At 41.2% G+C, this 25,698-nt stretch overlaps 1 protein-coding gene across 2 annotated transcripts in view; it reads left to right on the top strand.

Annotated features, from left to right (window-relative positions):
• tubgcp3 (tubulin gamma complex component 3) overlaps positions 1-25,698 on the top strand; it is a 136,234-nt gene that overhangs the window by 47,697 nt on the left and 62,839 nt on the right. For both annotated transcript variants that reach the window (XM_059970592.1, XM_059970593.1), the window contains exon 10: positions 13,385-13,517. In XM_059970592.1, coding sequence (XP_059826575.1) covers positions 13,385-13,517 — 133 coding nt within the window. The remainder of the gene's footprint in view (positions 1-13,384; positions 13,518-25,698) is intronic.

Here is a 25,698-nt window from a genome sequence, read left to right as displayed (position 1 = left end):
AAAACAGTCCTATGTTGAGTTTAATACTAACTGGCAATTCTTGTGATGCTGGTGGTACCAAACTGTATCAATCTGCTGTTCATTTGGATTTGTCAGCTGCGTGCAGAGGAGGAGCCTGCTGTATGGGAAATAACTTGCTCTCCGTAACCTACTCCCCTGGCTTGTGTATTATGTAGACAGCTAGGCATATTAACCATGGTTGACCCCGACCATCAGGGGGGCCTCCGAGGGAAACCCTTTTCTCACAAGATGATTAGAGTGTGGAATACAGTTTCTGAAGAAGTGGTGGAGGCAAATGAAGTGCTGAAGGGCTTGTTGTAGAGTTATCCGACTCTGTAATTCAGCCTGCTCAATTTCTCTCCTTCATCCAAGGAATCAACTGAGTGCTCCCTCCAGTGCAAGTACATCCTTAAGTGTCAAGATCAAAACCAGGTGTGGTCTCACTACTGTACTGTAAACTTGTTAGACGTTGTAATAATACCCCATGCACTGAAGGTCTACATTCTAGTAGCCTTCCTTACTCGATCCTTGTTCTGCCTTCCTTACTATTTCCATGTATACTATTTTCATCTGCTGGAATCTCAGATATCCTTGAAGACAAAAATACAAGCAAGAGCAGGCCACCAGGCTCTGCTGTTAAATATGATGGATGATCCAGCTGGCGCCAACTCCTGTGCCATTCTACATCACCCCCATTTCATTGATCTTTAAATGTTATATCAATCTTTAAAAAGTTAATAATAATCTGGTCTCCACCACTGTGTGGGATTGAGAATTGCAGTGATTCACCAGTCTGAGAGAAGCACAGTTTTAACTTAGCCGAACCTTCAACAACTTCCCTGTCAAGTCTTCTTCAGATCCTGTACGTGTATTTGAATAGGGTTGCCCCTCATTCTTCTAACTGATATAAGCTGCCTCAGTTCTCTTGACAGGACAATCACTTCATCCCAGGAATTAGCCAGGGAATTTCTTTTGGACAGCCTCCAATGCCACTATAACCTATTTTCAGGAAGGGGACCAAAACTTGACGTTGTATTCAGGAGTGGCTTCACCCTGTACTGCAACAAACCTCCCTATTAAGTGACAATCCCTTCACAATGCTGTTTGCTTTCTTAATTAATTGTTAGATATGCCTGATATTTTTATGTTTCATGTATTACAATACAGAGATTGCTCAGAACCTTTCATTTGCAGTCTCTCTCTGCACTTAGATAGAATTGTGCTTTTTAATTCCTTTTACCTTGTACTTCCTACATTAAGCTCTATTTTACAGGTTTTTGCCCAGTCACTCAATGTTCTACATTCTGTTGAAGAATTGCAAAGCCCTCATCACAAGATGACCATTAATCTATTTTTGCATCATTGGCAAACTCTGAAATATTGTGTTTCATTCTCTCCGTCAGGTTATTAATGTTAATAGTAGACAATTGAGAGTCAAGAACTGATCCTAGGAATACTTCATGAGTCCTATCCTAATAGTTTGTACTGCAACATTTTAGAGTATCACTGCAATTAAATAATTGTCTTTTCAATTTTTCCTTCAAACTGATCACTTCAAAATTTTCCAGATTAAATTCCATTTGTCAACTTGTTTACCTCACTGTATTCATTTCCTCATTCCTTGCAACTTGTTCACCTATCTACCTTTGTACCCTTAGCAAATTTGGTAACAATGCACTCAATCTCTTCATCCAAGTGATTAATATAAATTAAAAATAATTGAGATCTCAGCCCTGATCTCTGCAACATACCACTAATTACTAATGTCATTCATTAATCCTCTTTTCTCTTACTTCACTGATCTCTTGTCCAGTTGCCTTGTGTGCTCTCCGCAGGAACTTGCAACCACCACATTACTAAATGCCTTCTAGAAATCCAATTACATAGCATCTGCCGATTTTCCCTTATCCTTCCAGTTGCATCCTCAAAGAACTACATCAAGTTAGTTAATATGTTTTTCCTTGTCAACTCTGTTTTATTGTCCTACTTTTCCTGCTATTACCTTCTAAATAATGGATTTAAGGATATTGACAATGATGCGCGTTAGACTAACTGGTATTTAGTTTCTGAGACCCCATTATGCAACTTCGTAGGCTCAAACTATGTTAGTTTGTTCAGTCACTTTTTCTTTATAGCTAGATTTAAATTTCCCTTTCTTTGGTTCTTTTATTATTTATTATTATATTCTTATTTGATGTTCTATAAGCATTTGCATTCTACAATCCAAAATAATTATTTGTAATTTTTGATATTTCTGTTTTCCATTATTATATTTCCTGTCTCATTCTCAAAGTAACCAGTATTTACTTTATTTATTTTCTCCTGTTTCTGTTCCTGAAGTTCTTGCTGTTATCTTTTCATATCAGATAGTTTACTATTATTTTTTCCCACTTTATAGTTTTTTGTTAGTGCTCGCTTGCCAGTTCCTTCAAAAAAATAACCAAACCCTTAGCCTGCCAATAATCTTTTATTGATATCTACTTTTAATTTGATGTCACCATTAACTTTGTTAGTGCAGTGGTCCTATACTGATTCCATTTTATTTCTGTCAGTTTACCAAAATTTACCATTCACTTACACACTAGGACAATTTACTTTAACCTATCAACTCAACTATTTCTACATCTTTGTGATTTGGGAGGAAATGAACACCCAGGGGAAACCTATGTAGTTACAGGAAAAATATGGTAACTCCACAGCCATTGAGCCTGGTTATTCCAGCTGTGAGGTGGCAGCAGTTGCACTAGCTGAGCCATTAGCTTTCCCTGCTAAAAACGATACACTGTTCCAGGGAAATGGCTTAAGGCATTGCACTGTTGGTGCCAGTGAGTTTAACCCTTCCTCTGGAGAACTGGGAGGTGATGAGTTTTGGGAGATCAATTGCAAGAGTATACAGCACCCTGAAGTGTATGGATTTACAGAGGGATCTTGGAATGCAAGTCCATAGCTCTCTGAAAGTGGCAATTCAAGTTAATAGGTTGGTAAAGAAGCCCTAAGTTACATTTGTTGTAATTGGTTGGACCATTGTGGATAAAAGTTGGCAAGTTATGTTACAATTGTATACAGTTTTCGTTAGCCATATTTGGAGTATTGTGTACAGTTCTGTTTGTACAGGAAGGATGTCGCGGTTTTGGAGAGATGCTCACCAGAATGTTACCTGGATTGAAGTGTATTAGCTGCAAGGAAAGATTTGTCAAACCTGGATTGTTTTCACTGAAGCATTGGAGGCTGCAGGGGGAACTGATAGAAGTATGTAAAATTATAACAGGTACAGACAAGGTAAAAAGTCATGTTTTTCCCCAGTGAGGAAATGTTAAATACTAACAAGCATGGGTTTAATGTGAGATGGGTTAAGTTTAAAGGAGATTTCTGAAGCATTTTACACAGGGTGATGTATGCCTAGAATGTGCTGCTAGGGAGGTGATGGAAGCAGATATGATCACGATACTGAGGAACATCCGGTTAAGATGGCGCTACCAAATGTGTGCGGCAGTTTTTGTTAGTCAAACAACTAAGAAATCGGACTTTAAAACATCACTAATCATCATGCTTTTTCTGAGGTAAATTGTGTTAAATTATTGACGCAGACAGTGAGAGGGCGAGTTAAGGGGATGAACTGAGAAGATGTGTAACAGAATCGTTGCTGATGGAGATCTGATGCCTGTGCGACTGGCCTAGGAATGAGGTTGGATCTCTGGGTGCTTAAAGGAGAAGTTGAAGCCCGGACAGAGAACATACGGTGCTCAATCAACTAGCCCAGGAGCATGGTTGGATTGGGCTGGGAAACGGAATCTGGGCCCAGAGTGAGTCTCTGCATGTTGTGGTCTGGTCAGCAGCAGCGGTACCTGGGTCCTAGTGCAAGGTACAAAGTGCCATTTAAACAATTTAAATGCTAGTCCAGATCAGAGGCGAGAACTGAGTTTGCTCGCTCTCTGTGACCTTCACTCTGCAGGGTGCCAGAACCTCTCACTTTTCTGCTGTTGGATCAATTTAAACGCCAGCCCAGGTAGACTGAAAAGACAGGCTGTCAGTTGGGACGAGAGCCGATTTTGCTCGTTCCTCATGATGGGCATCTCCATGGTGCTGAGGCTATGAAGGGAGCCCGGCTGCTGTGCTCCCTGCCCGCTAACGTGGTGAACTGACAAGCGAGGCTGAGGACCTACTCCAGGCTGCTCCAGAATTGGATCAGAGGACTCACTGTTGGTTCGGAATGCTGTTGTTTGATTCAGTTTAAAAAAAAAGAAAATTCTCCTTCTCTTGTGTGTTGAGTGTTGGTCTTTTCATTTTTCATTCTTTTTTTTCTGTAATTGGGTTCTTTCTGGTTTCTTTGTGGCTACCTGTGAGCAAGTAAATCTCAAGGTTCTATAACTTATATATTCTTTGATAAATTAATCTTGGCATTTAGACACATAAACATATAAAGGCAGATTGAATTAGTTAGATTGGCATCATGGTTGGTACGGATATGTTGGGCCAAAGGGTCTGTCTCTGTTCTGTACCATTCTGTGTTACTGAGCCATCCCTGAAACAAATTACTCAAACTATCACCATGTTATCCTTTTTCTCTATCATATTAAGTGCCATTTACAACCAGGCACCTTCCTGGACTTCTAATTTAGACTAAATATTATCGTTGTTCAATTGTTCCTGGCAAAAAATCTATTGTTATTTTCTGTTCAGAAGGTCAGCATTTAGATAAGGAATTCAATTTGTGTAGTAGAGAAGGGAGTAATCTCCCTGCATAACATAATAGCTCTTATAAATACTTAATGCATTACTTGAAGAATGAGAATGGATTTAAGTTACAGTCAGTAGCAAATATTCTTTCAAGGTTTTGGCCTTGCACCTTGTTTACAAGAAGGCAATGGTTAGTGGACAGTAGTAGGGTATTTAAAGGTCTAAATTATTATATCATTAACATTGTTTCTGTGACATCCAAATAAAAATTTGAATGAGCAATTATGGTTGATCTATATTTAACTCTACCGTATGAACGATCAAGATATTTAAAACCATCTGTGACTCAAGCTGGACTTCAAAGGCTGAAATCTGTGGATTAGTCCCAGGGCTATTTTCTGGTGAGATTAAGAACAGGAGGATAGGGTAGTTAAATGCACAGTCAAGAAGCTGGTGCAGGAGGGAGGAATTTGTGATTCTTGGACCGTTAAGATCTCTCTTCAAAGGTAGAGGTGACTCTTCAAGAGGGACATGTTGCATTTTAACTGAAGTGAGGCCAATAGCCTGGCAGGAATATTTGCCAGAACTATTAATTTTGTCTGGCAAGTGTGTGGGACCCAGCTCGTTAATGAGAAGATGAGGTGCTGAAGGTCCTAATGTACTTAAAGATGGATCAATAATCCTCTCTTGACCTGCTGGCTGAAATCAATAAGGATACCTTTGCCATGATTCTCCTCGCCTCTGGTACTCCTCAAGACTCAAGTGTCCTCAGCCCACTACTCTACTCCGTATGCACTCAAGACTGTGTAGCCAGATTCTGCTTTAACTCCTACAAGTTTGCAGAAGATACCACTGTAATGGGACAAATCTCAAATAACGGAGTACATTAAGGAGATACAGAGCTTGGTGGCATGTTGTCATAATGACAATCTTTCCCTCAATGTCAGTAAAACAAAACAGCTAGTCTTTGACTTCAGAAAAAAGGGGGTTGCGGAACACACAGTCCAGTTTACATAAACATTGCTAAGGTTCAGAGGGTCGCAAGCTTAAAGTTCTAAGAAATGAATATCACCAACTGCCTATGCCAGTCAAACCACGTAGGTTGCACTCATATGTTGTTGAATTTTCAACTTTTGTAGGTCAATCTTGTCCTAAATGACAGTGTTTAAGTAGCCTGCACTCCAAGGTCCTTCATTGTGGTAGGAGCTTATACAACATTAGAACATAACGCAGCCCTTTTGAGAAACTCAAGATGTTAACTTGGAGGAATGAAAGCTTCCATTTTATTTTTGCTTAATTTGGAGCCAAAGTTTAATGGTTAATGTCTGTATATGCTCAATACAGATAGTAGGTGTCAAAGCATATGAATATACACTCAATGGTCACTTTATTAGAAGCAGCTCTACACCTCGTTAATGCAAATATCTGATCAGCTAATCATATGGCAGCAATCCAATGCATGAAAGCATGCAGCCACAGAGAAGTTGTTGTTCAGACCAAACATCAGAATGGGGGAAGAAATGTGATCTAAGTGACTTTGACCATAGAACGATTGTTGGTACCAGATGGTATGGTAAACTGCTGATCATCTGGGATTTTCACACACAACGGCCTGGAGTTTACCGAGAATGGTGCGAGAAATAAAAGAACATCCAGTGAGCAGTAGTTCTGTGACTACTTTGACCACTGATAACTTTTTCTTAACAGTGGTCAAAGAATGGCCAGACTGGTTCATGCTGACAGGAAGGTGACGGTAACTCATATGACCACACATTATAACAGTGATTTGCAGAAGAGCATCTCTGAACGCACATGTTGAACCTTGAAATGGATGGGCACTTTATTTATAGGTACAGGAGGTACAATGGTCAATTAGCGTACTGTATAAGGTAGATGAAATAATAACACAAGTAAATATATGAGTAGCCTTTACAGCAATGTGTTTGTGAAGTGTTCAATGTTGGGAATTAAATATTACAGGATAATTAACTTATGGAAAATGAACAAGGAGTAGTTTTAGAGTTAATATTAAATAACGTGGAAAAGGCAAAGGATCATTGCTAAGAAAACCAAAAAGCAGAGCCAAGAAACAATTAGAAGTGGGCAATACTGGATGGAATTTTGTATAGATCCTGAAGTTATTGATATGTAAAGCATAACATAAATCAAAAAAATAGATGTGCAGGAAGAAGCATGATACAAGAGTCGTGGAGGACTTCAAATCAGACTTGGCTAGAATAATGCAGAAGGCAGATGCCACGACGGTATAAAAATGTCTTTATCAAATCAGTGTGCTGAGAAGGCAATAAGGTAATGAAAGATTTTGGATCTAGAGTTGTGCAATGAGAAAGGGTAACTAATGTTTTGATAATTAAAGAACTGTTACAATGTTATATCAGATCTTGAAAGATAAACTCTATTCCAAACCCGTTGTCATAAGGCTCAACAAAGTGAAGTCCAAGGTCATGAGCTGGCAATAGTAGATTGGGAAGCTGCTTTAAAATAACAACAAACAAGCATTGAGTAATATTATAGTATTATGCATTTCCAACATTTGCAGAATCTCTTGTGTCTATATTATGAGACCATAAGATATAGGAGCAGAAGTAGGCCATTCGGCCCATCAGGTCTGCTCTGCCATTCAATCATGGCTGATCTAATTCTTTCAATTATCCCAGTTCTCCTGCCTTCTCCCCATACCCTTTGATGTCCTGGCTAATCAAGAACCTATCTATCTCTGCCTTAAGTACACCCAATGACTTGGCTCCACAGCCGGTTGTGGCAACAAATTTCACAGATTTACCACCCTCTGACTAAAATAATTTCTCTGCATCTCAATTCTAAATGGACATCCTTCAATCGTAAGTTGTGCCCTCTTGTTGTGCCTTCCATGGGAAATAACTTTGCCATATCTAATCTGTTCAGGCCTCTTAACATTCAGGATGTTTGTATGAGATTCTCCCCCCTCATTCTCCTGAACTCCAGGGAATACAGCCCAATAGCTGCCAGACGTTCCTCATATGGTAACCCTTTCATTCCTGGAATCATTCTTGTGAATCTTTTCGTTCGATAATCTGGCACTGATTTCCAATTTTTTGCACAACTGTAATTTCAAATTTCCCAGGCCTCCATACCGATCTGCTGCACATTGTTTTGGTTGTGCTCGATCTGTTCACATGTTGGCCTGCTTTTGTAAGTATAGACAGGTGATTCCTGCTTGTTTTCCTGCATTTATTAATATCATTTGCTCTTTTTTGGCCCCAATTATGGCCCCAGTGAGTAAAGGAAATGCACCTTGTGCTGTGAAGCGAAAACACCGCACATTATCCATTAAAGGTAAGGTTGAACTCTTGAAAAAACTGGACAGTGGTGTATTGGTGAAAAGCTAGTGCGAGTGTTACAACATTGGCTCTTCCACAGTGTACGATATAAAAAAACAGAAAGAAAAATGCTACTTTTTTTGCTGATAGTGGCTCAAAGAAACAGATGTGTGTAATAAAAACAATGAAAGACGGAAGAAATTCGGAACTTGATTAAGTGCTGATAACGTGGTTTAATCTTTGTGTAAGTGAAGGTGTTGAACTATCTGGAGGTATGGTGAAGGAACAAGCAAAAGTGTGTCATGAAGAACTAGAACTAGATTATGAGTGTGACTATAGTGAAGGCTGGCTTCATTGGTTCAAGCAGCGTTATTGGCTTACAGTTTCGTGCAGTGTGACAACCCCACACTTGCTGACATGTAACTTTGCCTGATGGTATTTTAAGTGTCTCACTTTAAGTGCTTAACTTTTCTGTATGTTAATTCCTGTACATTTACCTGTATCCTTTATTTTATCTGTGCCTGTACAGTATATTGCTTTATTAAAATTTCACTTGCTACTCATTTAATATTTCTGTTTCATTATTTTCTAACTTGTACTGATTTACATGATATTTTAAAGGTATGATGAAACGATTAGCTATTGCTTAATGTGATCCTTCTGCAATCTGGCATTTTCACTAATCCGGCACTCCTCAGGTTCCAGTGGTGCCGGATTAGTGAAGGTCAAACTTCACACAATACTCCAGGTGTGGTCTCACAAGTGCCTTATAGAGCCTCAACGTCACATCCCTGCTCTTATATTCTATACCTCCAGAAATGAATGCCAACATTGCATTCACCTTCTTCACAACCAACTCAACCTGGAGGTTAACCTTTAGGGTATCTTGCTCAAGGGCTCCAAAGTCCCTTTGCATCTCTGCATTTTGAATTCTCTCTATGTAAATAATAGCCTGCTTGTTTATTTCTTCCACCAAAGTGCATGACCATACACTTTCCAACCTTATATTTCATTTGCCACTTCTTTGCCCATTCCCCTAAGCTATCCAAGTCTCTCTGCAGGCTCTCTGTTTCCTCACCACTACCCACTCCTCTGCCTATCTTTGTATCATCGGCAAATTTAGCCACAAATCCATTAATCCCATAGTCTAAATCATTGACATACATTGTAAAAAGTAGCGGTCCCTTGTTCCTTGTGGAACTCCATAGGTAACAGGCAGGCAGCCAGAATAGGATCCCTTTATTCCCATTCTCTGCTTTCTGCTGATCAACAATGCACCACCCATGCTAGTAACTTCCCTGTAATTCCATGGGCTCTTATCTTGCCAAGCAGCCTCCTGTGCGACACCTTTTCAAAGGTCTTCTGAAAATCCAAGTTCACCACATCCACTGCATTTCCATTGTCTACCCTGCTTGTAATCTCCTCAAAAATTGCAGTAGGTTGGTCAGGCAGGATCTTCCTTTCAAGAAATCATGCTGGCTTTGGCCTATCTTGTCATGTGCCTCCAGATACACCATAATCTCATCCCTAACTATCGATTGCAACAACTTTCTAATCACTGATGTCAGGCTAACAACTCTATAGTTTCCTTTCTGTGCCTTCCACCCTTCTTAAATAGCCAATAACATATGCAATTTTCCAGTCAACCAGTACAATGCCAGAATCTTATCGATTCTTGAAAGATCATTGTTACTGCCTCTGCAGTCTCTCCATCCACTTCCTTCAGAACCCAAGGGTACATTCCATCAGGTTCAGGAGATTTATCCACCCTCAGACAATTAAACTTCCTGAGCACCTTCTCAGTTGTAATTTTCACTGCACATACTTCACTTGAATACATACTTCCCTGACACTCCTGAATGTCTGGTATACAGTCGGACCTCCTTATCTGCGGATTCCACATGCACAGATTCAAGCAGTCGCAGATCTCTCCAGCACTCGTTGTTTGAGCATTGTTCACCTCACATCTCATTCGGTTGCTACTTTGTTTCTGTGAAAAAATAGTTCCTAAAAAGCAATTAAGTGGTCAAAGCAATTCCTCAAAGGCTAAGAGGGAGCCTTTCTCTTGGTAAGGTGCTATCTCTTGCCGACAAAGTAGAAGTTCTAGATCTTTTGAAAAGTGGCATGTCGTTTGTCAAAGTGGTCCTTAGCCCTTAACCTCCACAGATCCTGACTTTAGTATTATTGAGTCTCTTCCAAAGGGTCCTTGTTCCCTAAACAATACAGTGTAACAACTATTTACATAGCATTTCCATTGTATTAGGTATTATAAGTACTGTAATCTAGAGATGATTAAAAGTATTACTCGTTTGAGCATTGTTCACCTCGTGTCTCGTTCGTTTGCTACTTGTGAGTGAGAGGAAGGAGTTTAAAGCTAGTAAGGGATGGCTGGCTAGCTATGTAAAGCTCTACAGCCTGAAGAACTTAAAGATCATGGGAGAACTGGGATCAGCCAAGGCGGCATCAGCACTCCCAGAAGAGCTACCATGGTTGCGTCTGTACTGAACATGTGCAGATTTTTATTTTTCCTTATCATTATTCCCTAAACAATACAGTATATCAATTATTTACATAGCATTTACAGTGTATTAGGTATTATAAGTAATCTAGAGATGATTTAAAGTATTGGGAGGATGTACTTAGGTTATATGCAAATACTACCCCATTTTATATAAGGAACTTGAGCATCTGTATTTATTAGTATCTACGGGGGGGTCCCGGAACCAATCCCGTGCGGATAAGGAGGGCCGACTGTACTGCAGATGTCTTCCACCTTGAAGACTGATGCAAAGTACACATTAGGTTCCTCTGCCATCTCTGCGTCATTTTCTACTGGTCCTATATCCTCAACTCCGTTTTACCCTTTATATGCTTAAGTATCTTCTTTGATATTAGTCGCCAGCTTCCTTTCATAAACCATTTTTTCCTTCATCATGAACTTCTTAGTTTCCTTCTGCAGGTTTTTAAAAGCTTCTCAATCCTCTGTCTTCCCTTGTATGCTCTCCCTTTTGATTTTACTTTGGCTCTGACTTCACTTGTTAGCCATGGTAGTGTCCTTCTTCCATTTGAAAATTCCTTTTTATTTGGAATACATCTCTCTTGCACTTCCCTCATTTTTCGCAAGAACTCCAGCTATCTCTGCTGTGCTGTCCTTCCTGCTTGTGTCCCTTTCCAGTCCACCTTGACCAGTTCCCCTCTTTCCATTGAACTACCAATACATTGGAATTTAATTTCTCCTCAAATTTCATTGAGATCATTTCTCTGAGGGTTCCTGCTATTTCCTGCTGTAATTTGTTATCCACATCCCGGCTGCTGTTTGGAAGCCTGTATACAACTGTCACTCGGATCCTTTTACCCTTGCCATTTCTTAACTCAACCCACAGAGATCACATATTCTGATCCTAAGTCATCCCTCTCTAATGATTTAATATTGTTTCTCATACACAGGGCCACACCATCCCCTCAACCTACTAACCTATCTTTTATGCAAGAGTTATTTCTTTAATTACAAAAAAATCAACAGGTAATGTTTCAGCCAATAAGAGAAGTTCAAGATTATATAAAATCAAAAGGAAAAGGTCTATAACATCATAAAAGAGCTGTAACCCAAGGCATCGAGTTTAAGAGTACGAACATTATGTTGCATTTGTGTAAGTTGTTGGCGAGATGCACTTGGAAGTATTGTGTGCAGTTTTTGTCACAATGTTACGGGAGAGACTTTGCAAAGCTGGAGAGAGTGCAGAAGAGATTTATGAAGATTCCATCTGAACTAGAGGGCCTGAGTTATAGAGAGAGGTTGGCTATACTGAATCTTTATTCCTTGGGCATAGGAGAATAAGAGGTAACCTCATAGAAGTAAGTAAAATCATTGAGCGGTATAGGTAAGGTGGATGGTCATAATTTTTCACCCCACGTTTGGGGAGTTGAAAGCTAGAGTACACAGATAGAAGAGTGGAGAGATTTAAGAGACCTGAGAGGCAACTTCTTTACAGAGGGTAGTGAGCACCTAGAGTGAGCTGCCAGAGGAAGTGGTCGAGGCGGGTTCAATTGCAACATTTCGGAGGCATTTGGATGGGTGCATGGAGGGAAGGAACTTGGAAGGTTAATTGCTGAAAGCAAGCAACCTGGATTAGCAGTGAAGATGCTGTGGTCAGCATGCACCAGTTGGGTCGAAGGGCCTGTTACAATGCTGTGTTACTCTGTGACTGGGAAAATTAACCTGGCAATTAGTCGGATAGGGTGTGCAGGCAGCAAGTGGTGCTACAGTGAACAGCTCCAGCAGCCTGCATTGAATCCTGAACTCCAGTGTTGTCAGTGCAGAGCTTGCATGTTGAACTCTCCCAGGTAATCAACGTTCCTCTCCAGTCCCATTGGTGTGCTGGTTTTGATCCACTGGGTGCTCTAAATTACCCCTCGTGTAGGTGGGTGATAGGTGAATCAGTGCAGTGTTGATGGGCATGTGAGAGACAATAGATACTGGGAATTAACTGGTGGAATGTGACTGATGTGAATTTACTGGAGTGCTGGCATGAACAGAATAGATTGAAAAGCTTCCTTTGTAAAATGAAATGTAAGAAACAAAAGTGAGATTGATGGAGTGAGAAACACAAAAAAGACTAAGCTTCTAATAAGTATGCAAAAGCAAGGACAGGAGAAACTGATTTGTGGAGTAAGTGACTGGCATTGTTTTTTGTGGTGGACAGCATGGAAACCCTCCTCAAAATAGTTGAGAATTGGTTAAGGGGCAGAAATAAGAGTAGGAGTTGGTAAGTTGTTTTGAAGTTGGATGATTGTGATTTGTGGAATGTGTAATTGCCTGATTATCAGTATTTTGTGCTTAGGGTGAGTAGCGGAGAACATAGTTTATTCTAGTTATGTTTGCTAAATAGATGAACATTGTCCCCCTACCCCAGTCTCTTTGACTCCCTACCTTTGGGCAGGAGATACCATGGGATTAGGACAAGATCTATTAAAATGGGAAACAGCTTCTTTCTCCAGGCCATGAGACCTCTGAACTCCACACCACCACCCAGGTCTCAGCATGTATGAAGGGGCAATAGCTTATACTGTTTACTGTTCAATTTGTGTTGTAAATGCCCCAGTTATTTAAGTTATTTGTGGTATTATTACTTTGTGTTGTGTGTGAGTTTTATGTACCGTGTTGTGCAACTTGGTCTGGAGGGACACTGTTTCATTTGGTGGTATACGTGTATATGGTTGAATGACAATAAACTGAACATGAGCTTGAACTTGTGTGCTTGTATTGAGAATTCCACTAGTCAATGCACCTAAGTACTGCTTTCAATGCATTTTAACTTCCCTGTTCTTCAATTAGTATGTTTATTAATCAAATTTGTCTGTTTTTACTTTCAAACCTGAAATCCCAGATACAAGTAGAAGATGACCAAGGTGTGAATGTTGGACTGGAAAGCACTCTAACGTTGCGGCGCCTACTCATCTGGACGTATGATCCCAAGATCAGACTCAAGACACTTGCAGCCCTTGTTGATCATTGCCAAGGTAATCAGCATGGTTTTAGAGTACTACATTATTTGAAATTAAAGTTAGATGGTCAAGTAAAAAAAAAAGAAAATGTATTAACAGAAATCAAACAGTGACAAAAGGGAGTCTACAAGGTTTTCTACCCTATTTTGACACTCACTGCCATTTTGTACAAGAATTGGATGTTTAAATATAGGGGAGATGCTGTTATTGATCTTGTGAATTTTTGAGTTAAGCGTGAATTCAGATTAATGGACCTTAACAAGACCTTTTAACATGGACATGACATTGCACACAAAACATTCAGAATCAGGTTCATTTTTACTGACATACGTATGTCATGCAATTTGTTGTTTTGTGGCAACAATACAGTGCAATACATAAAGGTACTATAAATTACAACAAGAAATGTATATAAAAAAATAAATAATTAACGGTAGTAAAAGGAAAAATGTATGTCCCGGCTGATGGACTTCCTTAATAATGGATGCTGCCTTTTGACGATGTCTTCAATGCTGGAAGGATGGAGCTCGCTGAGTTTGTAGCCCTCTGCATTGCTAAGCTAGCTCCTGAGTTCTTTAGCAAGGTTTATACTTAATGATACAGAGTGTTGTGGTGTAGTCATAGAAGATGGACATAGAACAGTACTGCACAGTACTGATGTTGTGCCTATCTACATGACCTATTCCATGCTCAATCTAAACCTTCCCTTCTACAAAGCCCATAACTCTCTATTTCTTACGTCATGTGCTCATCTCAGAGTCTCTTAAATGTCCCTATTGCGACAGCCTCCACCACCACTCCCAGGAGTGTGTTTCAGGCATGTAACACTCTGTAAAAAAAAACAATTCTTACATCTGTTCTGAACTTTCCTCCACTCACCTTAAACAAATGTCCTCTACTACTGACCATTGCCACCTTGGGGGGAAAAGGTACTGGCTATCCACTTTTATTTATGCCTCTCACAATCTTAAACACCTCTATCAAGTCGTCTTGCATCCTCCTTTGCTGCAAATGAGAAAAGCACTAGCTCACTCAATCTTCTCTCATAGGATATGTTCTTGCAGTAACGTGGCTGTGTCCCATGCACCATCAATCTACAGGTCATGACTCTTAGGGATTTGGGCTCTGTCTTTACTTTATGTGACTATGTCTTATTGCTGTTGGTGGCTTCTGGTGTATGAGACTGTTTGTACTGTGTTTTACACCTTGGTCCCATGCAATGCTGTTTTATTTGGCTGTATTGTTATGTGTGGTTGAACAACTGAAGCACTTAAAGTCCAACCTCCTGTGGGCATTCTGATTCTGAATCCATGTAGCTAAGAGTCTCTGGGAACAAGATTTACAGACATCAATATCTGAGGAAACTTGAAATGAAATTTTTAAACTGGTTAATACTTCATTGCTATGTGCTCGTCACTCTCTCATACAATTTAAGGTGATACATAGAGCTCATATGACTAAGGATAAGCTATCTCGTTTTTATTTGAGTATATCTCCCTACTGTGACAGATGTAATAATGGAGGAGCTTCATTAATTCATATGTTTTGGATTTGTTCGAGTCTTAAAAAATATTGGAAGTAAGTTTTTCAAACTTTTTCCTTACTTTTCAAAGTCAATTTTAAGCCTAACCCTCTGGCAGCCTATTTGGTATTGTTGCAGGACAAGATATTCAGCTGAAGGCATCTGATTTTGGCCTTTAGCTCTGTTATAGCTAGGAGGGCACTGTTGTTTAAATGGAAAGATGTTTTCCCTCCTACTCATGCTCAATGGTTATGCAACATTATGTCATGCTTAGATTTAGAGAAGATTCGATGTTCAATTTCTGAATTTTGTCAAGATTTTCAAACATTGTGGGGACCTTTTCTGAATTATTTTCAAAGCCTTCAATTCGTTGTTTATATTAAGATGTTGGCTATTATTAATTTTTATTATATAAGAAGGTATTCTACCTTTTTTCTCCTTAATGACCAGCTTCAGCCTTGGTAGGGGTTAGGTTTTTTTTGTAATAAATTAGTATATTTCAATATAACTATTGATTAACTTACATGTATACGGGGTAATGAGATTGTTGTTATGAACAGATATCATGTAACTGGTAGGTTTTTTAAATCTTCTTAACCTTTTATATATACTTTCTTGTACTCAGTTTTCTTCTATGTAGAAACTAATAAAAATATTGGAAAGAAAATACTACTTTAATATCAACATGCTCTAACACACCTTCCCTCTCTCAGGATTTCCTAACATTTTATGCCATTGACCCCTACCATTAACCAAGGGGTCCGTGAACCCCAGGTTGGGAACCCCTGCACTGGTGAACACCGAAGTAAAGTATTCATTAACTATCTCTCCATATCCTCCTGTTCCTTACGTATGTGTAAAAATGCCTTGCGGTTTTCCTTACTCCTGCTTGCCAAGGCCTTCATTTGTCCCATTCTAGCTCTCCTAAGTCCCTTCTTAAGCTCCTTCCTCGCTACCTTACAATTTTGCATCCTAAACCGTAAGTATACTTATGTCTTCTGCTTGACTAAATATTGAAACTCTCTTGTCAACCAAGGTTCTTTCACCATACCATTCTTTCCCTGTCTCAGTGGGATAATCCAATCCAGAACCCCATGCAAATATTCCTAAATAACCTCCACATTTCCATTATACATTTCCCTGAGAACATCTGTTCCTAATTTATGTTCCCAAGTTCCTATCTAATACCATTGTAGTTAGCACTCCCCATTTAAGTACTTTTGAACATCTTTTCTTCCTCATTCAAGGCTGTGCTCAAGATTAGTGATCACTATTTCTGAAATACTCTTCCACAGAGGATCTGTCATCTGAACAGATTCATTATTAGTATTAAATCCAGTATGGCCTGTCTTTGAATTGTCCTGTGCTCGTATTGTGTTTCCTGGATAAACCTCATAATTTCTGCCCCATCTGAACCTTTTGCATGATCTGAAGGTCACGCTGAGGCAGCGTGTTGTGTCCTTGAGCAAGGCACTTAACCACATACTGCTGCAGTCTACCCAGCTAAAAATGGGTACTGGCAAAAATGCTGGGGGTTAACCTCATGATACATGATAGACTGGCGTCTTCTCTGGGGTGGGGGGGGGGGTAGTCTCATACTCTTAGTTGCTTCACACCACGGAAACAGGCATAAACACCGGCCTGATGAGCCTATAAGGCTCGGGACAGACTTTAACTTTAAATCTTTTGCACTAGGAAATTTCCCATCAATTTTAATGAAGTTGAAGGCTCCCACGAAAACGACCCTGTTAGCACCTTTTCAAAATCTGCCTATTGATCTGCTGCTCAGTGACCCTGTTGCTATTTTGGGGCTCTCAAAAGAATGGTTGCTCCCTTCCTGTTGCTGACTTTTACCCACACTGACTCGTTAGGCAATTCCTCCACAATATCCTCCTTTTCTACAGTTGTGATACTGTCCCTGATGAGCAATGCCACTTCCTTCACCTCTTGTCCCTTTTGAAACATCTGAACCCTGAAGCATCAAGCAGCCAATACTGTCTTTGTGACAGCCAAGTCTGTAGTGGCCACATCATCATAATTCTGCGTGCATTACCCTTGTTTCTGATACTTCTCTCATTAAACACATTTCAATCCATCCAACTGACTGCATTTGTGCCGTAATCATTGCCCATCCTTCCTCACACTTCATATACCTTTACACCAATTGCTGTATCGTCTACCCTATCATTTTGGTTCCCATCCCTCTGCCAACCTAATTTAAACCCTCCTAAACAGCTCCAGCAAACCTGCTTGCAAGGACATTTGTCCCTCTCCCGAGTTCAGGTGTAACCTGTCCCTTTTAGTGTAGATCATCATAACTTCCCCAATGATCCACAAACCAAAATCACATTCCCTGCACCAACTCTTCAGCCACACATTCATCTGTCAATCTTCCTTTTCTTACAGGCAAAATACAGAGATTACTACCCTGAAGGTCCTGCTTTTTAGCTTCTTTCCTAACTCCCTTATTCACTACTCTGCACCTCATCCCTTTCTCTAGCTACATCATTGATACCAATATGTATCATGACCTCTGCTCACCCTCCCCCTGAATAATGCTATGGACTCCATCCGAGATGTCTCTGGCCCTGGCATTTGGGAGACAACGAACCATCCAGGAGACTTGTTCTGGTTCTGGCTCTTTCCTTACACGTTGAACACCCCATCACCACTGCTTTCCTCTTCTCCACCCTTCACTTCAGAGCCTGCTGATTGTTGTGGCTTTCCTCTGCAAGCCTGATATACTTGTTATTTGAGGTGAATGGCCACAGGGCTTCCCTATACGACACACAGAAATGCAGAACTGCATTAATAAGTGGTTACTTGGCTGATTGCATCTATGTGTAAGAGCATTCATGTTACTTTCACTTGCTTGCCCTTTGCCCAGAGCCTTCCAAATTCATTCCTTTCAGACATTTGCCCACCTTGCTTTAGTACAGAACAAATCAATCTACCTTTGTAATTGAATATTTTGCCAGTCCCAACAACACATTGCAACTCTTGGAATGAAGTAGTTCCTTGGGTTATTTTTAGTTGTTTTGCCAATCACTTTCATTCTGTTTCCTGGTTTTTAAACCTTCTATTTCTGGGGACAGTTTCTCCCTGTCCACTCTGTATAACCATTTAATGTTCAAGACTCCCTTGCAATCTCTTTTGTTTGAAGGGCATTAATCTCAGTATTTCTCCAGTATACCTGCAAAACATAGGTACCTCATCTCTGAAACCATGTTGGTAAATCTCTTGTGAAACCTCTGGCTACGTCATTCCTAAAGTGTGTCATCCAGAAACGAACACAGTGTTTCAAACAGAGCCACTCTTTGAAAAAATCAAATTAAGTTAATTTGGCCTGACATCCCCAAGCCATTCTGACTGTCCCTAATTAGGAATGCACCCTTCGACACATATTGATGTTCCAAACTAATTAAGCTAATGACATCTAATTAAACAAATCCCTCCTGTGTACACATGATCTCCATACACTGAAGAGCGTTTGGAATGAATTAGTAGGAGCAAATTAAAGGAAAGCAAGGGCGAGAGTAGCGGACATCATTTGTGTGGACTTAGTCAGAATGGTGATCTTAAGGCTTTAGCTCTTCAAGGCTTCAGTGAAGTGAGGCTTCACTCAGAGAAAGCAAAGGAAAGAGAAGCTCAAGTTTTTTTCATTTATCTTCATATTTGCTCAGTTATGACAGTAGTGATGACAGGCAGGGTAGTGAGATGCAGTATGTGGGAAGTCACGGAGATCTCCAGTGTCCCTGATGGCTACAACTGCAAGAAGTGCATTCAGCTGCAGCTTCTAACAAACCGAGTTAAGGAGTTGGACCTGGAACTGGATGAACTTATCATTTGGGAGGCTGAAGGGGTGATAGATAAGACATATAGAAAGGTAGTTACAGCCACGGTGCAGGACACAGTGAGTGGAAGGGGAAGGGGGTTAAGGAGCCAGTGCAGAATACCCCTATAGCCACCCCCTTAATAACAGGTATATCAATTTGGATACTGTCAGGTGAGGTGGGGGGGGGGGGGGGCTGCTGGGGAAATTTCCTAACACAAGAAAGTCACCGTGATTAGGTATGTGGTGCTGAGTCTGCCTCTGTGACTCAGAAGGGAAGGAGGGGGAAGAAGAGGCGTGCTCTGGTGATGGGAATGAATAGGAGGTTCTGTGGGTGAGAATGTGATTCCTGGGTGCCAAGATCTGGGATTTCTCAAATCAAGTGGGAGGGTGAACAGCCAGAAGTCACGGCCCATGTTGGTACTAATGACATGGGTAAAACGAGTGACAAAGTTCTGCATGGGGAGTTCAGGGAGTTGGGCTCTGTATTAAAGGGCAGGACCTCCAGGTTTGTGATCTCAGGATTGCTACCTGTATCACATGCTAGTGAGGCCAGAGCTAGGAAAATTATACAATTTAATATGTGGCTAAGGAGCTGGTGAAGGAGGGAGTGGCATAATATTTTTGGATCATTGGGCTCACTTCCAGGGAAGATGGGACCTGTACAGAACAGACGATTTATACCTGAACAGGATGGGGACTAATACACTAGTGGGAAAGTTTGTTAATGCTGCAAGGTGGGGTTTAAACTAGAGTTGCAGAGGAATGGGAACTAGAGTGCCAGAACAGTTAGTGGGGAGGTTGTGTAGGCAGATGTTGGTAAGACCTCAGGCAAAGTTAGGAATCAAAAGGTTGAGCATGGTGCGATTAGTGTCCTGAGCTGCATATACTTAAATGCAAGAAGTATCGTAGGAAAGGCGGATAATAGTGCTGAGGGTGAGGTAGCTGGTTTGCAAATGGATGCAATGTGTAGTGTCGGGGGCATGAAGTGTGTGAAGTTGCCATAACTGGAGAGAGAGGGTTCTTTGGAAACCGAAAGGTCAAGTCAACCAGACCAGATGGTCTACACCACAGAGTTCTGAAAAAGTGGCCGAAGAGATCACAGAAGCATTAGCAATGATTTTTCAAGAACCACTAAATTCTGGAATGGTTCCAGAAGACTGGAAAATTGCAAATGTCACTCCACTCTTCAAGAAAGGAAAGAGGCAGAAGAAAGGAAACTACAGGCCACTTAGGCTACATCCGCACTAGACCGGATAATTTTGAAAATGCCGGTTTCACATAAAAATGATAGGCGTCCACACCAGATATTTTTGAAAATACCTCCGTGCACATTAAAATGGGTATTTGGGCGAATCACCTCCTACTGGATATGCGCAGGACACATCTACAGAAAACAAGTGACCATGTTTGGTGTCGAATCTCGCTATGAAAGTGCACATTTGTGCAGTTACAGACTAGAAAAACTTAAAAGGAAATTGCCAAACGACAGACAGCTGTTGGCTCTCACGCAGGATGACTTAAAACTAAAAAAAAACAAATACTGGAGCTTATGGAGGCAACCGACAAGGGGTTCACAGACAGTATGATCCGGCTGACGATGAACATTGAAAAACTGACCAGCTCTGCTGCATTAATAAAGCACCTAGTTAAATGTATAAAACATGTCTGCATCAGTGTTAACTTTTATTTCCATACGATGTTACATTAGGCTGTTACACATCTGTTGTCATAGAAGTACTTGCATAAATAGGTAAACCACCTTCATACAAGCAAGGACAGAAAACAGGGCAAAGTGAGTATGCTTATTTATTCAGTAAGTTATGAGCCAAAGTATTTGGTGAGTACATTTCTAACTCGTCTGGCTTCAGTTTTGTTGCCATCTGTTCTGAAATTGTTAGGTTGTGGGTTGGGGGGGGGGGGGTTGCATTCAAGAAAACAATGAAATGCCACACTGCCGCCACCATCTGTTCTGGCACGTCATGACGGCATTTTAAAAACTTTCTATTACCCCGTCCACACTACTCTGCCTAATCGACGTTTTCAAATTTATGCACTCTGGAGGGTGTTTTAGAAAAGCTCCATTTTCAGGGGAGGAAAACGCCGTTTCAGTGTGGACGAAGGGTCAAAATGAGGAGAAAAAGCTTCGGTTACGGATTTATCCGGTCTGGTGTGAACGTGGCCTTAGTCTGACCTCAGTGGTTGGGAAGATGTTGGAGACGAATATTAAGGATGAGGTCTCAAGGTACTTGGGGGTACATGATAAAATAGGCTGCAGTCAGCATGGTTTCTTCAAGGGAAAATTTTGCCTGACAAGTTTGGAGTTCTTTGAAGAAGTAACAAGCAGGGTAGACAGAATTGGTTGATGTTATGTACAGGCAGTTCCTGAGTTACAATCGTCCGACTTACGAACAATTCATACTTACAAACGGCCTGCCATAAAGCCTATTAGAAACATAGAAAATATAGAAAAACCTACAGCACAGTACAGGCCGTTTGGCCCACAAAGTTGTCAAACATGTCCCTACCATAGAACTTACTAGGCTTACCTGTAGCCCTCTATTTTACTAAGCTCCATGTACCTATCTAAGAGCCCCTTAAAAGACCCTATTGTATCTGCCTCCACCATCGTTGCCAACAGCCCATTCCATGCACTCACCATTCTCTGAGTAAAAAAAACTTACCCCTGACATCTCCTCTGTACCTACTCCCCAGCACCTTAAACCTGTGTCCTCTTGTGGCAACCATTTCAGCCTTAGAATTTATATTAAAAATTCATCGGCTTGAGGAAGGAGAATGCGGTCTGCCATTTTAAGTCAGATCATGTTGCCTTTAACAGTGTGTTGAGTGTGTCCCATTTAACCTGTCTCAGTGTGGTGGACTTGAGGACCTGGTGGAGCTCTGGACCTTATTTAACCAGTGGACTTTAGGACCCGGGGGAGCTCAGGACCCACTGCCCACGGCTGCTGCTGAATCCGCAGTGTTTCTGTTCCATTGACGGATGCAGTAAACAAAATTATGGATCGATAATTCCCATCTCGTGTTTATTTCTCTCTGTGGTGAAGAAGTTGTTGAGAGTAGGGGTTAGTTCAGTCATTTCAAATTGAGCGCAAATTTACATAATATTAAAGTGCAAGGTGAAACAGCGAGTGCTAATGTAAGTGCCGCAAGTGATTTTCCTGAAATGTTGGAAAAAAATTATCGAGGCGGGAGGTTATTTGCCAGACCAAATACTTAATGCAGATGAGACTGGCTTATGCCTGAAAGGACCTACATTTCAAAAGTGCACCAGGGCATAAGGCATCAAACGATAGGCTAACCTGTTCCGACTTACATGCAAATCCGACTTAAAGGCAGACTTAGGAACAGATCTCGTTGGTAACCCAGGGACTGCCTGTATTTGGATTTTCAGAAGGCCTTTGACAAGGTGCCACACGAGGCTGTTTAACAAGCTACAGGCCCATGGTATTACAGGAAAGACTCTAGCATGGACGAACTAGATTGGTAGGAGGCAAAGAGTGGGAATAAAGAGAGCCTTTTCTGACTGGCTGCGAGTGACTAGTGTTGTTCCACAAGGGTCTGTGTAGGGACTGATTCTTTTTATGTTATATGTCATTGATTTGGATAATGAAATTGGTGACTTCATTGAAAAGTTTTCAGATGATATGAAGATAGGTGGAGGGGCAGGTAGTTTTGCGAAAGTAGAGAGGTTACAGAAGGATTTAGACAGATTAGGAGATTGGGCAAAGAAGTGGCAGATGGAACACAGTCGAGAAGAGTATGCTCATGCACTTTGGTGGAAGAAATGAAAGAGTTAACTATTTTCTAAATAGAGAGAAAATACCAAAAAACTGAGGTAAAGACACTTGGGAGTGCTTGTGTAGGATTCCCTAAAGGTTAATTTGCAGGTTGAGTCTGTGATGCAAAAGGAAGAATTCATTTCAGAGGACTAGAATATAAAAGCAAGGATGTAATGTTGAAACTTTATAAAGCACTGGTGAGTCCTCGCTTGGAGTATTGTGAGCAGGTTTGCGCCCCCTTATCTTAGAAAGGATGCGCTGACGCTGGAGAGGGTTCAAAGTAGGTTTACCAAATGATTCCAGGATTGATCGGCTTGCCATATGAAGAACATTTGATGGCTCTGACCTGTATTCACTGGAATTCAGAAGACCTCATTGAAACCTATCGAATGGTGAAAGGCGGTGATAAATTGGATTTGGAGAGGATGTTCCCTGTGGTGGGAGAATCTAAGACCAGAGGCGACAGTGTCAGAATATAGGGACGTCCTTTTAGAACCAAGATGAGGAGGTATTTCTTTAACCAGAATCTGTGGGATTCTTTAACCAGAAAATTGCATCAGCCATGAATTGAATTGAATTGACTTTATTTCTTGCATCTTTCACATACATGAGCAGTAAAAATCTTTACATTACATCTGTCTAAATGTGCAATCATAGTAATTTATAATAATTTATAATAAATAGAACATTAAGGGAGGTACAGTTCCCATACCAGGCAGTGATACAGCCAACATGAGGAAATCTGCAGATGCTGGAAATTCAAACAACAACACACACAAAATGCTGGTAGAACACAGCAGGCCAGGCAGCATCTATAGGGAGAAGCGCTGTCGATGTTTCGGGCCGAGACCCTTCGTCCTGACGAAGGGTCTCAGCCCAAAACGTCGACATTGCTTCTCCCTATAGATGCTGCCTAGCTTGCTGTGTTCTACCAGCATTTTGTGAGTGATACAGCCAGTCAGGATGCTCTCAATTATGCCCCTGTAGAAAGTTTTTAGGATTTGGGGGCCCATACCAAATTTCCTCAACTGTCTGAGGTGAAAGAGATGCTGTTGTGCCTTCTTCACCACACAGCTGGTGTGTACAGACCATGTGAGATCCTCAGTGATGTGGGTGCTGAGGATCTTAAAGCTGTTTACCCTCTCAACCCTAGATCCATTGATGTCAATAGGGGTTAGCCCCTCTCTATTCTCCTGTAATCCATAACCAGCTGCATTGTTTTTGCAGTACTGAGGGAGAAGTTGTCTTCTTGATACCGGACTTCTTCCCTGTAGGCCACCTCGTTATTGTAGTGTCTTTGGCAAATTTAATTTGCAGATTATAGCCGTGGGTGGCGACACAGTCATGGGTATACAGGAAGTAATGGAGGGGACTCTGTACACAGCCCTGAGGGGCTCCTGTGTTGAGAGTCAGAGGGTTGGAGGTGAGGGAGCCCACTCTTACAACCTGCTGGTGATCTGACAGGAAGTTCCGGATCCAACTGCACAAGGCCGAGGTCTCTGAGCTTCTTGTCGAGTCTGGATGGAATTATGGTGTTGAATGTTGAACTGTAGTCCAAGAACAGCATTCTCACATAAGCATCCTTCTCCAGGTGTGGTAGAGCAGGGGCTATTGCATCGTCTGTGGATTGGTTGTGTCGGTAGGCGAATTGTAGGGGGTCCAGTTTGGGTGGTAGCATGCTGCATACGTAGTCCTTGATGTGCCTCTCAAAGCATTTGCTTATTATTGAGGTGAGTCTGACAGGACGCCAGTCATTCAGACATGTTACCATGGTCTTCTTTGGTGCAGGGACAATGGTAGACGTTTTGAAACAGGAGGGCACTCTACACAGGCAGAGGGAGAGATTAAAACTGACTGTAAATACAAGTACCATTTGTGCTGTGCACATCCTGAGTACTGATGAAATGGCAGAGCAGACTTGATGGGCCAAATAGCCTAATTCCACTCCTTGTATCTTATGGTTTTATATTTACGTACATAAGAGCCCTGTTCAATGCCTCTTCTGTAATACAGCCTCCTTCAACACCCCCGCAGCACATTATAGATACACGCCCTTCGCATTTCCATTGAACTTTGATCCTCTTAATTTAGATGCATGCCCTCCAGTATTAGTCATTTCAATACTGGGGGAAGGATACCAGCTGTCTATCTGCCTCTTAATCTCATAATATTCACCTGGTCTCCCCTCAACCATTGTAGCTCAGGGGAAAACTCTGTCTGCTCTCTAGTGGACTATACCCCACGGTTCTGAAAGAGGTAACTGAAGAGTTGTGGGGGCATTAGTAATGACTTCAAGAATGAATAGACTCTGACATGATTCCAGAGGACTAGAAAATTGCAAATGTCACTTCACCCTTGCAGAAGGAAGGGAGGCAGAAGAAGGAAAATTTAATAAGCCAGTTAGCCTGACCTCAGTGGTTGTGAAGATGGTGGAGTCAATAGTTAAGAATGAGGTTTCAGGGTACTTGGCAAAAATAGGCCAACGTCAGCATGGTTTCCTTAAGGGAAAATTGTGCCTGACAAATCTATTGGAATTCTTTTGGGGACTAGACAAAGGAGAATTGGTGGATGTTGTTGTGTACTTGGACTTCCAGAAGGCCTTTGATAAGGTGAGACTGCTTAACAAGATATCAGACCTTGGTATTACAAGAAAGATACTAGCATAGGTGGAGCATTGGCTGATTCGCAGGAGGCAAAGAGTGGGAATAAAGGAAGCTTTTTCTGGTTGGCTGCCAGTGACTAGCGGTGTTCCACAGGGGTTGATGTTGGGACTACTTTTTTACGCTGTTTGTCAGTGATTTAGATGATGGAATTGACTTGTGGCCATGTTTGCAGATAGGTGGAGGGGCAGGTAGTGTTGAGGAAGCAGGGAGGCTGCAGAAAAACTTAAACAGATTAGGAGAATGGACAAAGAAGAGGCAGATGGAATACAGTGTTGAGAAGTGTGTGGTCATGCACTTTGATGCAGACAATGAAACCATAGACTGTTTTCTAAACGGAAAAAATACAAAAATCTCAGGTGCAACAGGACTCAGGAATCCT

The sequence above is a fragment of the Hypanus sabinus genome, chromosome 5 (assembly GCF_030144855.1).
Source record: "Hypanus sabinus isolate sHypSab1 chromosome 5, sHypSab1.hap1, whole genome shotgun sequence".
Lineage (NCBI taxonomy): Eukaryota > Metazoa > Chordata > Chondrichthyes > Myliobatiformes > Dasyatidae > Hypanus > Hypanus sabinus.
The sequence above is the reverse complement of the archived record's forward strand: the minus strand, read 5'-3'. Positions and strand labels throughout refer to the sequence as shown.